Source organism: Oryctolagus cuniculus, chromosome 6, assembly GCF_051225735.1.
Source record: "Oryctolagus cuniculus isolate XC-2025 breed Fujian yellow rabbit chromosome 6, ASM5122573v1, whole genome shotgun sequence".
Lineage (NCBI taxonomy): Eukaryota > Metazoa > Chordata > Mammalia > Lagomorpha > Leporidae > Oryctolagus > Oryctolagus cuniculus.
The window spans coordinates 168,700,946-168,718,409 of record NC_142872.1 but is presented as its reverse complement, the minus strand read 5'-3'; the positions used below and the strand labels follow the sequence as shown (position 1 = coordinate 168,718,409).

Genomic DNA, 17,464 nt, shown 5'->3' with positions numbered 1-17,464 from the left:
CTTGGCCTGGGGCTCTCTTGCCCCTGGTCTTGCTGAGTTTGCGTCCATTGTCCTGAGCGATGCCCTTCACTCAGCACTGGCTGGGAAAGCTTTGCCTCGTTGCTGTATTTGCTCGTTTTAACTTTAATTTAATTGGAGGCACAATGACAGAGAGCAAAGCATCTTCATTTGCCTGTTTGCTTCCCAGTTGACCCCAGCAGCCAGGCAGAAGCCCAGAGCTTAGAGTGCCACCAATCTCCCATGTGGGTGCAGGGCCACCACTTTGGCCATCGTCCGCTGCCTTCCTAGACACATTAGCAGGAATCTGGATCAGAAGTGGGGCAGGTGGACTAGCACTGCGCTCTGGTGGTGTGCCGGTGTCATACGCAGTGGCTTCACCTGCTGCACCAGTGCCGGCCCCTTTCCCTGGCTTTGATTTGTTGGTCCCTCTTCTCGTGACTGAGTTGTGTGAGCTCTTCGTGTGTTGTAGTTACGGTTCTTTATCAGCTATGTGACTCCTGAGAGTTCTCCTGTCTGCAGCTTGCTGTTTTGCTTCTTAGTGGACAGTTTTGAAGCGTGAGTTTTGGGTTCTGGTGGTCTGGGTCACCATTTGTTTCTCCTGTCACATGTGACTTGCGTGTTGCATCTCAGAAACGTTGGCCCTTCAGCCAGACTCAGCACTTGTTTCGTGCTGAGCGTCTGGGCTCGAGAGCCGGTGGTAGTCCACGTGGGCGGGTTGCAGCCTGTCCTGCCAAGGGTCAGGTGTTAGTGGGCGTGGAATTGGTGTAGACCAGGTGGGGACAAGGAGTTGGAGGAGCTGATTGACCGAGGAAGCACTATCTGGGGTCTTTTTTTAATATTTAAAAAATAATTTATTAATTTGAGACGCAAACAAAGAGATGTGCCATCTGCTGGTTCACTGCCCAGGTGCCCACCACAGCCAGGCCAGGCCAGGGCCAAGGCTAGGAGCAAGAGCTCTCTCCAGCTCGGACCTCCACCTCCCACGTGGGTGGCAGGGACCTACCTGCTTGGGCCACTTCCAGAGTGCTCATTAGCAGAGAGCTGGAGTCAGGACCAGGAGCTGTGCACTGGAGCCAGGCGCTCTGCTGTGGCACATGGCGGCTGTACCGCCAGGCGAAGTGGCCACCCGGGATGTTGAATGTGGCACCGGCCAGCGTGGTTGCAGGCTGCCAGCAGAGGTTCCCTTGTACAGGAGAAACAAAACCGAGTGGCAGCGTAAGCCCTCGGGAGCAGTGAGATGTGTGCGGTGGTTTTCTGTTACCACCAGACAGACTACACATTTGAGCAGTCAAACCACAGCCATCTGCCACGTTCAGTTCAGTGGCCGGGGTGTGGTTCTGCCACGTTCCATTCCTCTGTGTGCTGCTGGATGCCAGGGGTGGGGTGGCGGTGGCAGCAGCAGGCTCTTGAACAACCGGGAGGCCTGGGCTCAGCCACCACACAGCTGGGTCCCAGGGCTCGGCTGCAATGCTGGGTGCACACCTTGGGGACAGGCTGTAGGGACCGAAACTGCTTCTGACCTCACAGGCACTAGGTCCTGGTGGATGTGACCACCTGGTCCTGGGTGTGGGGTCTGAGTAGACTCGTCACAGATGTGAGGTCATCCGTGTGAGGTCTGTGTAGACTAGTCCTGGGCATGGGGTCTGTGTAGTCTGGTCATACGTGTGGGGTCTGTGTAGACTGGTCACACATGCAAGGTCTGTGTAGGCTGGTCACTGTGTGGGGTCTGTGTAGACTGGTCACAGATGTGGAATCTGGTTGTGGATGTCGGGCCTAGGTTATGCTCATCATCCAGGCTATAATGGTCAGGGGACAGGTGTCACTCACTTCCCTCTTTGCTTTCTTGTTCCCACCCAGTAGATCCGGCGTGCAGCTCACAGTCCCTGACCTACACTGGTCCACAGAAGTAGTGTGCCCCCGTAGAAACTGCTTTGAGTGGTGACTCTGGGGTTGCCAGTATGTGCCTGGTGCTGTCGTGTGAACTGGGCAGCAGAGAGCGCCCCAGTCACGGTGAGAAGAGCTGGCACCACTGTGTTGCTAAGCTACTACGTGTGGTCAGTCAGGTGTATTAAATGGATTTCTCCTCTAAATATTTATTTGAAAGGCAGACAGAGGTCTCCCATGTGGTGGTTCACTCTCCAGATGTGCACAGCAGCTGGGGATGGCCAGGCAGCATCCAGTAGCTGGGACCTCCATCCGGATCTCCCGCCCGTGTGGCAGGCGCACAGGTACTTGAGCTGGCACTGCTGCCTCCCGGCCGTGCAGCAGCAGGGACCTGGAATCTGAAGCGGAGCCAGGCCTCCAAGCCAGGCACTCCAGCCTGGGGTTGAGCTAGCTGTCCCTGTCTTAACCAGCAGGGCCTTCACTCCTAAGTGAAATTTCATCTTAGGATTTTTTTTTTTTTTACTGCATAAAAGAATTTTATTTGAGGGCGGACGTTGTGGCAGAGCGAATGAAGCTGCTGCCTGTGACACAGCGTCCCAGGTGGGCGCCTGTTCACGTCCTGGCTGCTCACTTCCATTGCAGCTCCCCACTTGTAGCCCTGCACCCGCGTGGGAGACCTGGAGGAAGCTCCTGGCTCCTGCTGTTGTGGCCATCTGGGGAGTGAACCAGCAGGTGGACATCTGTGTCTCTCCCTCTCTGTGTAACTCCACATTTGAAACAATAAATACATCTTTAAAAAAGGTTTTTATTTGGTTCAAGTGGGAGAGGGTGACTGCAGGTTGTCTTTGCTAATCCATGTTACCGTCTAAGAATGCTTGACTTCCTAGTCCGCCAGGTAAGCAAAGTCCGTTGTTGCTTAATGAATTTTAATTAAATAAGAGGTGTCTGTTTTTTTGTTTTATACAGAGCCTGATGCACAGGTGCTCTGACTCCTCTGGCACCGTGGGAATGTTCAGTAGAGCAGTGCGGTGGATGCTTTGTGGCACCAGACCGCAGGAGAGTTTTCAAAGCCCAGGGTCCTGGGGTCCTTGAATCTGCTTTTGATAGAAACCTGGGGTGTGGGTGTGTGTTTCCAGCTTGCAGTGGGCTCATCAGCCTGCAGCCCATGCGTCCACACCGCCCTCTCCTGCCTGTGTGCTGCCACAGACAGGACCTCAGAGCCTCTCGGACACACCTCGGTGGAAACCTCTGGTCCCACTGGTGCTCTCCCAAGGGAGCCCCAGACGTGTGGAGACAGCACGCCGCCTCATGGGGGTGTCTCCATCGCCCACAGATCTCGCTAATGCCTCAGAGTAAACAGCCTTGTTAAGAGACTCGTAGTCTGAATTTTTATACATAATTGGATGGATGCAGAGATTACTGAGATAAAGCTATCTAGTTGAGTGTGAAATTAACTCGTATGAGAAAGGAAAAACAAGAACAGTGCCAGTGTAGACAAAGAATGGGCTCACCATAGTGTACATTTCTGTGTGCTGGGTCTGATGAAATGAAAGCGGCTAGGGGCCGGCGCTGCGGCGCAGCGGGCTAACACCTGGCCTCAATCGATCACCGGCATCCCACATGGGCGTCAGTTCAAGGCCCGGCTGCTCCACTTCCAATCCAGCTCTATGCTTTGGCCTGGGAAAGCAGTAGAGGGTGGCCCAGGTCCTTGGGCCCCTGCACCCACATGGGAGACACGGAGGAAGCTTCTGGCTCCTGGCTTCGGATCGGCACAGCTCCAGCCATTGCAGCCAATTGGTGAGTGAACTATCGGATGGAAGACCTCCCCCTCCCCCCCTCACCCCGCCTCGCCTCTCTCTGTGTAACTCTGACTTTCAAATGAATAAATATTTTTTAAAAAAGAAATGAAAACAGCTAGAACAGGACATTTGGAGATGTTAAAATTGACAACAGTATGAAATCAAAAGTTTAATTTTTTTTTTTTTTTTTTTTTTTTTGACAGGCAGAGTGGACAGTGAGAGAGAGACAGAAAGGTCTTCCTTTGCCGTTGGTTCACCTCCAATGGCCGCCGCGGCCAGCGCACTGCGGCCGGCACACCGTGCTGATCCTATGGCGAAGCCAGGTGCTTCTCCTGGTCTCCCATGGGGTGCAGGACCCAAGCACCTGGGCCATCCTCCACTGCACTCCCTGGCCACAGCAGAGAGCTGGCCTGGAAGAGGAGCAACCGGGACAGAATCCGGCGCCCCAACCGGGACTAGAACCTGGTGTGTCGGCGCCACTAGGCGGAGGATTAGCCTATTGAGCTGCGGCGCCGGCCAAAAGTTTAATTTTTTAAAAACTTTAAATTTTTTATTTGAAGGGCAGAGAGCCATCCACTGGATCACTCCCCAAATGCCCACAACAGTTGGGGCTGGGCCAGGCCAGAGCCAGGAGCCTGGAACTCAATCCAGTCCCCCATCTGAATAGAGGGACCCAAGTGCTTGAGCCCCCTGCTGTCCCCCAGGGTGCACATTAGCAGAGAGGAACCAGAAGTGAAGCTGGCGGCTGGCCCTGTGGCGTAGGGGGAAAAGCTGCCACCCGCAATGCAGATATCTCATGTGGGCCCCGGTTCTGTCCTGGCTGCTCCGCTTTCCATCCATCTCCCTGCTGTTGGGCTGGGAAAGCAGTAGAAAATGGCCCAAGTGCTTGGGCTCCTGCATCCGGTTGGGAGACCTGGAAGAAGCTCCTGGCTCCTGGCCTTGGATCTGCCCAGCTCTGGCTTTCCTAGGACAACAAATGGTCAGGGTGGGTGTTTGGTGCTGTGGGTAAGGCACCACTTAGGACCACTGCATCCCACCTACATCAGAGTGCCTGGCTCGAGTCCTGGCTGCCTGGCTTCCTGCTTCTGTGCACACGGGTAGGAGCAGGTACCGGCTTGAGGACTTGGGTGCCTGCTGTCCACGTGGGAGCCCCAGATTGAGTTCCAGGCTCCTGGCTTCAGCCTGACCCAGCGCTGGCTGTTCTTAGCATTCGGGGAGCACACCAGCAGATGGAAGATGTCTCTTTGTCTTTCTCTCTGAAAATACATAAACATTTTTGCAAAATAGATCACAACAACCTGTGAACCATCACTTTTAAGGCGCCGTGTTCCTGTGTGGACGCCTTGTGCAGCCCTGCCAGGCCTTTGTGGTCTCAGCACTGTCTGCTGGTGCCCGTGGCCGTGGTGTGGCTTTCTCTGCACATCGTTTCATTAAAATGCCCATGAAGGTTTCAGAATTCAGCCGTAGATGGAGTGCAGACTGTGAGAGTCTCAGTCTGTGGGCCTAGCCGAAGTGGGACATCTGCCAGGGAGATGTGGGTGTGCCTGGGTTTGTGGTGTGAGCAGCGCTAACAGCTGATGGTGCAGATGCTACTTCTTTATTCACGGAAAGAATTTATGTGGTAGAAATGAAATTTAAACTAATTCAGATTTTTTTCTGGAGTCTAGTTTAATGTTTTTATGCTGGAGGTAGTTTTTATTTATTTATTTGTGTTTATTTGAAAGGCAGTGTGACAGATCGTCCATCTGTTGGTTCAGTTCCCAAATGCCCACAACAGCTAGTGAAGCCAGGACCCTGGAACTCCACCCAGTCTCCCACGTGGTGGCAGGACCCCTAGTCCTTGGGCCATCACGTGCTCCTCCCAGGGTGTGCAGTAGCAGGAAGCTGGATCAGAAGTGGAGCTGAACTCAAATCTAGACGCTCTGATGCAGATCGGGGTGTCTCATCCACTTTGCCAGGTGCCACTGCTGAAGGCAATTTTTGAAGAAAGCAGATTGGAGGCACTCGTGCGTTTCACTCTCTCCCAAACACCTGCCAAATGAACAGCAGCACAGCCACAGGCTGGGTGCAGTGGCACTGACGCTCCGGATGCTGGAGGGCCGACGGGGAAATGGCTGTGTGCTGGCAGTGAGGAGAGCGGAACACTCCAGTCTGCACTTGGAGGCACCAGGGACTATTACAGAGTGCAAGAAGGGGCAGTGTTGCCACAGCAGTTAAGACACCACGTGAGGGGCCAGCGCTGTGGCGTAGCTGGTAAAGCTGTAGTGCCGGCATCCTGTATTGGCACCAGTTCAAGTCCCGGCTGCTTCACTTCCGATCCAGCTCTCTGCTGTGGCCTGGGAAAGCAGAAGAAGATGGCCCAAGTGCTTGGGCCCCTGCACTTGCGTGAGAGACCCAGAAGAAGCTCCTGGCTCCTGGCTTCAGATCAGCTCGGCTCCAGCTGTTGCACCAACTGGGGAGTGAACCAGCGGATGGAAGATTTCTCTCTCTCTCTCTCTCTCTCTCTCTGCCTCTGCCTCTCTGTAACTCTGCCTTTCAAATAAATAAATAAATAAATATACCTTTTTAAAAATTTTTCAACCAAGTTTAAGTGTCTGGTTTTACACAACTGAGAGAGTGTGTGAATTCACTGGACTCAGCTGAGAGTCAGGAGACAGAACTGGGAGAAGAGTGCCTGGTGAGCAGGGGTGGACAGGGAAGCCCTTGGCGCAGGAGCAGCCGGGTGCATGAGGAGAGCAGTGTGGTTCACAGCGGTGCCCTGTTTCCCAGGACACCTGCAACCATGGAATTAAAAGATCAATTTATTGTGATTGTAAATCGTTTTGAAATCCACACGTACAAGGAGATCTTGAAAAAGAAACAGAAGATGCGTATTATGAAAAACTGCTAAGAGTTTTTTGCAGCACGATGAACACGTCTCTCGCTCTTTTTTTAAACATTTATTTTATTTATTTGAAAGTCCGAGTTAGAGAGAGAGGTCTTCCGTTTGCTGGTTTACTCCCCAAATGATCACATTTGGGCTGGGCTGATGTGAAGCCAGGAGCCAGGCGGGTCAGCACTTCCTTGTGGGCTGTGCCAAGCCCCTCCGTCTGTGCGCACGTGCAGACCCGGGCCTGTCCACCCTGGCACTGGCCGCGTGCCGTGCCTGGAGCTGTCAGTCTGGAGTGCACACCTCTTTTCCTTCTTCGGGGTTTCACGGAGTTCTGAGCGCCCCAGCATCCGAGTTCTCGCTCTTACTGAGTCAGCGTCTCCGTGGCCGCTGTCCGTGCTGGCTGCCCGCCTGCCTGGGTCACTCCTTTGACATTTGTTGGGAACTTGCTCTTTGCCCTGGCATGTGGTCAGGTCCAGAATGTTCCACGGTGGCTGAAAGAGTCAGTGTTTTCTGTTCCTGGTGTAGTGTCTGCAGCCCGAGACAAGGTCTGGCTGTTGTGTGGTCCTCTCTGCCCTCATGGATGCTGGACCCTTTGTCTCCCCACTCCTGTCCAGCTTGCTTCCCCACCGTGAGGCCATGTGTCTGGCCATGGGCCCTCGTTAGGTTTACCACGGGGGTCCGAGTGCCAGCCCCGATGGAGTCGCCAGCTCATTCTCCACCTTCGACCCAGAGTTTCGACCCTTACAAAGCACGCATCTGGAACTTGGACGCTTTCCGACAAGGGTGTGTGTTTGCCGGCTGCTCGGGACACCTGCGTCTCATACCTGAGTGCCTGGGTTCAGGTCCCAGCTCCGCCTCCAACTCTAGTGTGCGCTCTGGGAGGCAGCAGGTGACGGCCCAGGTACCTGGGTCCTTGCCCCTGGGCTCCGGATTTCCGACTTCAGCCTCGCTGGGCCCTGGCTGTTGTGGGCATCTGGGGTGTGAACCAGTAGACAGAAGATCTCTGTCTCTCTTTCAAATTAAACATAAATAATCTTTTCTGACAACCTGTCATTTTTTTAAAGATTCATTTATTTATTCAAAAAGAAGAGTGACAGGGAGGGAGAGACGGAGAGAGAGCTTCGTCTTCTGGTTCACTCCCCAACAGCCAGAGCTGGGCCATGCTGAAGCCAGGAGCCTGGAGCTCCATCCTGGTCTCCACGTGAGCGGCAGGGGCCCGAGGACTTCTCGGGCACATGAGCAGGGAGCTGAATCAGCAGTGGTGCGGCCAGGACTCCAACTGGCACTCAGTTGTGGGACGCCAGCTCGAACCGCTGCGCCGCAGCGCTGGCCCCACTCACGCTCATGGGCCGTCGGCTGCTGCACGCTATCTGGAACTGGAATTCAAGTGGCAGTGGCTGGTGGCCTATCTTTCTTAACTACTTTTGGGTTGGTTATTATGTTTTCTTTCTTTTTCTCTCCTCCTAGATTGGAAGTTATTCATTCAAATTCCATAGTGTTTGCCCTGGATATTTTAACATCCAGAATTAATTTATCAACGTCTAAAAGGTTTTTTTAAATATTTACTTATTTATTTGAAATTCAGAGTTAGAGAGGAAAAGACAGAGAAAGAGACCTTCCATCCACTGGTCATTCCCTGATGGATGCAACAGCCAGGGCTGGGCCAGGCCAAAGCCAGGAGTTTCATCCGGGTGCCCCACGTGGGTGCAGGGGCCCAAACACTTGGGCCATCTTCCACTGCTTTCTCAGGCACGTTATCAGGGAGCTGGATTGGAAGTGGAGCAGCTGGGGTTCAAACAGGTGCCCCTGTGGGAGGCCAGTGTTGCAGACAGTGGCTTTACCTGCTGTGCCACAGAGCTGGCCCCCACACCTAAAATTGATCTGTGTTTTTGTCCTCCCACAAACAGCATAGATGTGGACACTTTGGTTCTTTTTATTATTATTATTATTGATTTATTCGAAAGAGTTACACAGAGGAGAGGCAGAGAGAAGGGGAGAGAGAAAGATCTTCCATCCGCTGGTTTACTCCCCAGTTGGATGCAACAGCTGAAGCTGAGCCAATCCGAAGCCAGGAGCTTCTTCTGGGTCTCCCATGTGGGTGCAGGGGCCCAAGGACCTGGGCCATCTTCCACTGCTTTCCCAGGCCATAGCAGAGAGCTGGATTGGAAGTGGAGCAGCCAAGACTTGAACTGGCGCCCGTATGGGAGGCTGGCACTGCACGCGGCGGCTTTACCTGCTGTGCCACAGAGCCGGCTCCAGACACTTTGGTTCTAACCCTGGGTGTCTTGGCCTGCGCCAGGTCACTGCTTGTCTCTGTCTTACTTGGGGCCAGAGAGGCTCCACTGGGGTTTCTTGCAGTCCCTCACGGTGGGACTCCGGCCCCCTTTTGAGTTCCCCTTAAAGTCTCCTGGATCTGTTCCTTGGAGTTGGTTAACATCTAGACCAGGCGCCGGCATTGCAGCTGCAGCGGGTAAAGCCGCCGCCTGCGACTCTGGTGTCTCACGGGTGCGAAGCCTGAGGCCAGGTCTCCCACGGCCAGCCCACGGCGAGTGGCTCCCACATTTCTGGGGGTTCCTCCTTTATCACAGCTTTGCCCTCTGAAGTTCTGCTCTTTCTTGCCAACTCGACCAGTAGGTTTCAGCAGTTTGTTTTTTATAAACCTTTATCTGGAGTAGTGCTTGTTTGCCCTGCACTAAAGAGCTGGCCAAAGCTATGGAGTTTGTTACTCTCCCGGGTGCAGGTGTTCACAACATTGATGTCCAGTTGTTGCTGGGCCCATGGGAGCTCTCACAGATCAACTGCAGCTCTTCTGGAACGCCCTGTCCACCCAGCTGTTGGCTCTGGGGGTCCCTGCCACTTGTGTTTTGCCTTGGCCTTGCCTCTGACAGGTGGTCCCCGACACTGCTGACCGGGGGCACCCAGCGTGTCTCAGGCTGTCAGTGGCTTTCTCAGCTCCCCCCTGAGCCGGCCACAGCTGCAGTGTTTTCCTCCTCGCCTTCCCGTATCCTGTGGGTGGGTACCAGCGGCTGCCGCCGCCAGCTCTTCCTGCAGTGATTGGTGGCCTTGGTGGTTGGCCTCAGCCCTGGGTCCCTCACTTGGCAGCCCTCAGTCTGTAACCAGGGGCACTTGCGCATCGTTTAATTCCTCGGCCCTTGCGAGAAAGACTGAGCACTCCTGTGTCCTGGCTGAACCAACCCCATCACGTTTTTGCCAAACACTCTGGTTTTTCCCTTGTGAAACACTGAAGAGGAGCCCTGGTCAATCACGGGCACCCATCTTTCTGCGTTCCCGAAGCCCTGCCTCCGTCCCAGGCCCCCTCCTCACCCCAGAGCCCCCAGCAGAATCCTGGGGGCCTCGCTGTTCTCACTGTGATCCTGGGGTCTTTCCCTCTGCCGGGAAGCAGCAGGCTTTGCGTCTGAGGAGCGTCTTTGGCCTAAAGCCTGGGGGATGGCGAAGTGCGTGGGGCTTCAGAGGTCGAGCCCTGCAGGACGGCCGCAGCTCCAGTTGCTGGAGCAAGTCCCGTGGCTGCTTTCCCTCGGCTCGGCGTAGAAATAAGAAGCCAGCAACCTTTTATTTGACAGAAAAGAGACTCTGATGGGCAGGGGACAGGAAAGCGTGTGGTGGAGAGGAGAGCAGGGAGTGCCGAGAAGGACGCTGGCCTTGAGGCAGTGTCCTGGGCTTGTCTGGCATCGCTGTCTGTTCATTGGGTCATTCTGGTGGGGGTGCCCATGGGACAGGAGCGGGGCTCATGGAGGTAGCGGGGGTCTCCTGGAGAGGGCTCAGCCCCCTCCTCTGCCAGCTCTGGGTGACAGATCTAAACCACAAGGTCACCCAGGCAGCCAGGTCTCCTGGAGCCGCTCCGACCCCCCACCCCACCCCGGGACGCGGCCCCTTCCCCTGCCGGCTCTGGGTGGGAGACTGCCCCCACCTGGAGGTGAGATCTAAAGCCTCAAGGTCGCCCAGGCAGCGCGAGAAGCTGTTAGTGGGGGAGACACTTTCCCGTCACAGCTGGCGGCCTGCTTGTGGAGACATTGCACCTGCGTCCGAGGGGCCCCCAGACCCAGCCCCACTGGATGGCCTCAGTTCATTCCCACTGCAGGGTGCTGTGGCCGCCTGCTGGGCTTCACGCTGAGTAGCCGCTCAGACGGGGGCCCTGTCCCAGAGCAGGCCTTGACAGTGGGGGACACTGGCGCTGTCCTGCGATGCCCCCCACCCCCGTCTGCAGACTGCTTTTCCTTTCTCATTCGGGGCTTACCAGGCCTCAGGTGTTTTGTTTTGTTTTTTAATGTTTATTTGAAAGAGAAAAAGGAGAGAGAAAGAGAGGTCTTCCACCTACTGGTTCACTCCCCAAATAGGCACAATGGCCGGGGCTGGGCAGGGCTAAAGCCAGGAGCTTCATCCACATCTCCCACGTCAGTGCAAGGGCCCAGGGGCTTGGGCCATCTCCTGCTGCTTTCCCAGGTGCATCAGCAGGGAGTTGGATGGGAAGTGGAGCAGCTGGGATTTGAACCGGCCCCCGTGTGGGGTGCGGGCGCTACAAGCAGAGGCTGTACCTGCTACACCGCAGCACCCGTCACATCAGCTTCTTCTCAGCCACATGGGTCCCCACTGGACATTCTCACAGCCCCTTGTCTTGCCCACTGCCTGCAGTTTACAGGTGCAGAATGAGGGGGGCATGCTGGGCCTGGTGTGGTCTGAGACCTGGCCTGGGGCCACGGGTCCTGAGAGGGGTGGCCAGCCCATCAGACAGCACCAGACACAGGCGCGCGTGATCAGATACACACTCCTCCACACAGCACCACACACACGCGTGATCAGGCACAGCCCTTCTCCACATGGCACTACACGTGCACACACACACGAGACGGGCAGGGAGGCGCCCGTGCAGCAGGTGAGGCTGTGCAGCCAGTGGCTCAGAGACCCGGGTCTGGCACCGTGAGCGGTTGCTTCCGGGGCTCGTTCCGGCTCGTTCTCCACACGGCCCCACTGGGAGCCAGCACAGAGCGTCCTCTGTTCAGAACTGCTCGTGGGAGGCTGGAATCTGGGGCCTCGCGCCCACGCGCAGGGAAGCGGGAGAAGGGACTGCCCCGCTGGGGGCCTGCCTGGCCGTGTGAGGGGAGGCGTGGGGCAGACCAGAGCTCAGACCCTCTGAGGCATGTGGTGGGGGCTGCTGTCAGAACATTCCCTTCCCTTGTCCTGGGAGGAGACTTTGAACCCCGTGCACAGGGCTCTGCTGGGAAGCACAGGGCCAGGCACAGCTCTGCTCCAGCCCCGTCAGCTCCATCCCGTCGGGCTTTCAGCAGCTCTGACTGGGCCTGAGGAGCACTGTGATCACACGTGTGTGTCTGGTGCCGTGTGGAGGGCTGTCTCTGATCACGCGTGTGTGTGTGTGTGGTGCCGTGTGTGTGTGTGTCTGGTGCTGTGTGGAGGGCTGTGTCTGATCACACTGTGTGTATGTGTGGTGCCATGTGTGAGTGTGGTGCTGTGTGGAGCAGCACTGTGTGATCACATGTGTGTGAGTGTGCGGTGCCATGTGAGTGCTGTTGGATCACACGTGTATATGTGTGTGATGCCATGTGGAGGAGGGCTGTGTTTGATCACGCCTGTGTGAGTGCGTGGTGCCGTGTGGAGGAGAGCTCTCTGATCATGCCTGTCAGTGTGGTGCTGTGTGGAGCAGCGCTGTCTGATCACGCCTGTGTGACTGCCCGGTACCTGGGCCGAGACAGGGGTCTCGTGTGAAAGGCCGCGGTTGTGCTGGCCTTCAGCGCTGGGCAGGCCCGTGGCAGAGGAGCCCTGAGCCCCTGGTGCGTCTGGCCTTGAGCCACCTCGGGAGGCAGCAGGTGCGGTGCTGAGCCTTGGTGACCCTGTACACAGCAGCTTGTGGAGAAGTTCAAGCAGGTGCTGCACCACATTGTTTGCTGGGTCATGGCGCCAGGTCCTGCTGCCCACGTGTCCCCAGGGGGTCGCCCGTCCCAGAGTCAGCCTGCACGTGTCCGGTTGAACCCGTGACCTGTAGATCTGAGCACCTCCGTGGTCTTTGGAGAGGAAGCTCCGGAGGGGGGAGAAGCAGGAGCGCCCGTCCCGCCCGCTGGCTGAGGCGCTCACAGCCGACCTTTGGAGCGTGAGATAGCCCATTGTTCAGAACTTGGAAGACTCTCAACAGCGGCATTGAGAAGGGCACTCGGGCCCCTGGAAGTGCGGGCGCGGAAAGACTTGCTCATCTGGCTCCCTCCTTGGAACGCGATGGGAAACGGGATCTGCAGCGTGGCCGTGGCCGACGGGGGAGGGGGTGTGGGGGTGGAAGAGGAGTGGAGCTGGGGCACAGCAGGGCTTCTGCTGAGGCCGGGGAGCCACAGCTGAAGATTCGAGGCCGAGGGGCCCCACCTTGGTCTGTAAGATCCAGACGCCTGAGGGGTGAAATGGGGCGCTCCCTGTGGCAGCACCGCCCTCCAGGGTCTGTGAGCCAAAAGCAGGTCTCGTTCCTGGGACTCGGCTTCTGTTGAGCTGCCCCAGCCGGCAAGCCGACACCGGACACAACTCAGGCCTTTGGAGGCACTGCCTCTGCCACCCGTCCCCTCCTGTGTGACACGTGCTGCCAGTTCCCTGCTCGCTGGCCCTTGTTGGAACAGGCCAGGGATAGAAGCCACCAGTCACATGGAAAATGTCCTGAGAGGCTGGTGGTGTGGCACAGTGGGCTCAGCTGCTGCTGACATGCCGGCATCCCAAGACAGCACTGATCTGAGTTCTAGTCCCACCTGCTCCACTTGCGGTCCAGCTCCCTGCTGTGGCCTGGGAAAGCAGTGGAGGATGCCCGAGTCCTTGGGCCCTGCTCCCACATGGGAGACCCAGATGGAGTTCCAGGCTTCTGGCTTCAGCCTGGCTGTTTCTGCCATTTGGGGAATGAACCAGTAGAGGGAAGCTCACTCTGTCATTCTCCATCTCTGTCACTGTGGCTTTCAAGCAAATCTTTTTAAATATGAAATAATTATGGATAATTTTTTAAATTTATTTGACAGATAGTGTTAGGCAGTGAGAGAGAGGCAGAAAGGTCTTCCCTCCATTGGTTCACCCCCTAATGGCCGCTACGGCAGGAGCTGCGCCGATCCGAAGCCAGGAGCCAGGTGCTTCCTCCTGGTCTCCCACGCGGGTGCAGGGGCCCAAGGACTTGGGCCGTCCTCCGCTGCCCTCTCAGGCCACAGCAGAGAGCTGGACTGGAAGAGGAGCAACCGGGACAGAATCCAGCGCTAATATGGGATGCCAGTGCCGCAGGCAGAGGATTAACCGAGTGAGCCACGGCGCCAGCCCCTATGGATAAATTTACCTAAATAATTGTGATATTTTTACACTAGAAATTACAAAACGTTGCTGAAGGTAGACCTAAGTGGGTGGAGAGATGCAGTGTTTGTGGGTGAGAACTCATTCGTCTTCCTCCGTGTTGACCATAGATTCAACACGACTGCCGTCAAGATCCCAGCAAGCCGTTCTGTAGAAACAGAAGTGGGGCCGGCGCTGTGGCGGAGCAGGTAAAGCCACCCCCTGCAGCGCCGGCATCCCGTGTGGGTGCCGATTCAACTCCCGGCCGCTCCACTTCCGTTCCCGCTCTCTGCTGTGGCCTGGGAAAGCAGTAGAAGATGCCCAAGTGCTTGGGCCCCTGCACCCACATGGGAGACCCAGAAGAAGCTCCTGGCTCCTGGCTTCAGATCGTCACAATTCCTGCAATTGCAGCCAACTGGGAAGTGAACCAGTGGATGGAAGACCTCTCTCTCACTCTATGTCTCTCTCTCTCTGTAACTCTGACTTTCAAGTAAATAAACAAACCTTTAAAAACAAAGAAATTGAGAAGTGGATTCTGGACTCCATATGGAAATGCAAAAGATGGGAACTAAATAAAACAACCTCAAGAATGACTGACTGACACTACTTGGTCTGAGTCCAGGCCGTGTGGGTGTCATCGAGACATGGGGTCCGCACTGGCTCTCCGTGCCGGTCTGAAAGGGGAGACCGGCAGGTGGAGAATGGGGTGCCGCTCTTGCTGCAGACGGCTCAGCTTTCTTTCAGACAGGCGAGATGGTGGAAGTCCTGTAGCTTCATTTTGAAACTAGCACTGGCGGCAGTCCCCAGCATCTAAGTGGTTGTGTGGCTCTCCGGGGGCGGAGAGGGTGGGGCCTGGAGCCAGGACCGGAGCGGGTCCTCAGCTGTGAGCACAGCGCAGGCGGGCACCGCCCCACCTCCCTGAGTCCAGTCAGTGTGGTTGGACTCCTTGTGAGGGCCCCGTGCTGGGTGTGAGACGCACGGGCGGTGGTGCAGCCGGCCGAGGTCCATCTCAGGGCAGAAGGCAGTTTGGAGCTTTGTGAGATGGAGCCGGGCGGCCACTGTCCACCGTGTCCCCATAACTGGGGCCACACCTGGCCCCTCCTGCTGCCCGGCGTCTGTTACCTGTGCTGCTCTCACCTGCTCTGACCAGCATTCCCCCAGGTCAGGCGATGCCGGGCGCATTTCATGGGTGTGTAAAGTGTGTTCAAGTCTTGTTCATTCTCTCACGGTGTGATCTGTTTTTCTGATTTATTTGTAGCAGTTATTTGTGAGTCTTGGGTGTGGTCCTATCTCAGATTACACACAATATAAGTTTTCTTTCTTTCTTTCTTTTCTTTTCTTTTTTTTTTTTTTTTTTTTTTTTTTGACAGGCAGAGTGGACAGAGAGAGAGAGAAAGGTCTTCCTTTTCCGTTGGTTCACCCCTCAGTGGCCGCTGCGGCCGGCGCACCGCGCTGATCCGAAGCCAGGAGCCAGGTGCTTCTCCTGGTCTCCCATGTGGGTGCAGGGCCCAAGCACTTAGGCCATCTTCCACTGCACTCCCAGGACGCAGCAGAGAACTGGCCTGGAAGAGGGGCAACCGGGAACCGGGACAGAATCCAGCACCCTGACCAGGACTAGAACCCGGTGTGCCAGCGCCGCAGGTGGAGGATTAGCCTAGTGAGCCGCGGCGCCGGCCAATATAAGTTTTCAAGAATTAAGTTATGGGGCCAACACTGTGGCATAGCAGGTAAAGCCACAGCCTGCAATGCTAGCATCCTGTCGGGCGCCGGTTCGAGTCCTGGCTTCTCCGCTTCCAATCCAGCTCCCTGCTAAGGCACCTGGGAGAGCAGTACAAGACTGCCCAAATGCCTGGGCCCCTGCACCTGTATGGGAGACCTGGAGGAGTTCCTGGCTGACTTTGACCTGGCCCAGCCACTGCTGTTGTAGGCATTTACAGAGTGAACCATTGGATGGGAGATATTTCTTTAACTCTTTCTCTCTGCCTTTCAAATAGATGAATAATTAAGTTTTATGTAGAGGTCAGGGATCATCCCCTCCCCCATATTCATCTGGACAACACTGAGCTGTTTTGAAGAGGCCCAGTCTGTCCGTGGGTCATGCACGAAGTGCCTGTGCAGGAACTCGGGACCTCCCGGATTGCTGCACCGGTGTCCTTGACCCCTCCCGGGCCAGGATACCCGCTGTGCCCGCGACAGCCCCGCGCTGGGATGGTCTGGCTGTGGCAGGAGGTGCACCCCGAGGGGCGGCCTGGGCTATAACCGCACACTTGTGTCTTGCAGGGCAGTGCCTTCCCGCCTGACCGCCTGCTGGCATCCTGCACCTGCGGAGCAGACGGCCATGTCCCAGGCACAGGACTACGAGTGCCGGAGCCACAATGTGGACGGGCAGGAATCCCGGGTTTCAGGGTCGAGCACTAGGTGAGGACGGGAGGGTGCGGGGCTGGGGGTCCTTCCTGTTCGCCATGTGTGAGGCACTGGGTGGGGTGTGGCCAGCAGTGGGCCTGCACCTGTGATGGGAGCTCCTTGCTCTGGGTGGACGCCCAGCCCTCAGCTCAGCCCCAGCAGCCTGCTCTCGCTGCTGCGCTGCCTGCGAGATCGCTCTGGAGCCTGGCACGTCCCCCTCTCCTCTCCCAGTTGGGCCTCCCCCGGGGGTCAGCCCAGCCCTCAAGCCCCTGTGCTGGTTGGTTCCAGCACCAGGAGGCCATCGCCTATCACTCTCGGTTTTTGGCTTCTCATCTGAAGGCGGCTCTGCTTACAGAAATCCACAAGACCAAGAGTTGGCCCGAGGTCTTGTGTGCACTTGCCCAGGTCACTGCCACTGCCTTCACCTCTGTCATCACAGGCCACCGCGTGTGGCCGCTCTGAGTGCGTGTCCCATGTCTGAGTGCGTGTCCAGTGTCTGAGTGCGTGTCCCGTGTTTGAGTGCGTGTCCCGTGTCTGAGTGCGTGTCTCACGTCTGAGTGCGTGTCCCGTGTCTGAGTGTGTGTCCCGCGTCTGAGTGTGTGTCCCACGTCTGAGTGCGTGTCCCGTGTCTCAGTGTGTGTCCTATGTCTGAGTGCATGTCCCATGTACTGCATGTCCCGTGTAGTAGGTGTCCCGTGTCTCAGTGTGTGTCCCATGTAGTATGTGTCCCATGTAGTGCATGTCCCGTGTCTACCTTCCCATGGAGTGTGTGTCCCATGTAGCACATGTCCCGTGTCTGCTTGTCCCGTGTAGTCCATGTCCCATGTAGTGCATGTCTGAGTGCCTGTCCCATGTCTGCCTGTCCCGTGTAGCACATGTCCCATGTCTGCCTGTCCCGTGTAGTGTGTGTCCCATGTCTGCCTGTCCCGTGTCTGAGTGCCTGTCCCGTGTAGTGCATGTCCCGTGTCTGCATGTCCCATGTAGCACATGTCCCATGTCTGCCTGTCCCATGTAACACATGTCCCATGTCTGAGTGCCTGTCCCGTGTAGTGCATGTCCCGTGTCTGCCTGTCCCGTGTAGCACATGTCCCATGTCTGCCTGTCCCGTGTAACATGTCCCATGTCTGAGTGCCTGTCCCGTGTAGTGCCTGCCCCGTGTCTGAGTGCCTGTCCTGTGTAGTGTGTGTCCCAT

The 17,464-nt window shown here is 56.5% G+C and overlaps 1 protein-coding gene across 4 annotated transcripts in view; it reads left to right on the top strand.

Annotated features, from left to right (window-relative positions):
* ARHGAP39 (Rho GTPase activating protein 39) overlaps window positions 1-17,464 on the top strand; it is a 68,866-nt gene that overhangs the window by 17,146 nt on the left and 34,256 nt on the right. For 3 of the 4 annotated variants that reach the window (XM_051828698.3, XM_051828696.3, XM_089336573.1), the window contains exon 2: window positions 16,150-16,287. In XM_051828698.3, coding sequence (XP_051684658.2) covers window positions 16,208-16,287 — 80 coding nt within the window. In that variant the 5' untranslated portion in view covers window positions 16,150-16,207. Of the gene's footprint in view, window positions 1-14,000; window positions 14,079-16,149; window positions 16,288-17,464 lie in introns of all 4 variants that reach the window. The other variant, XM_051828697.3, reaches the window with a different exon arrangement.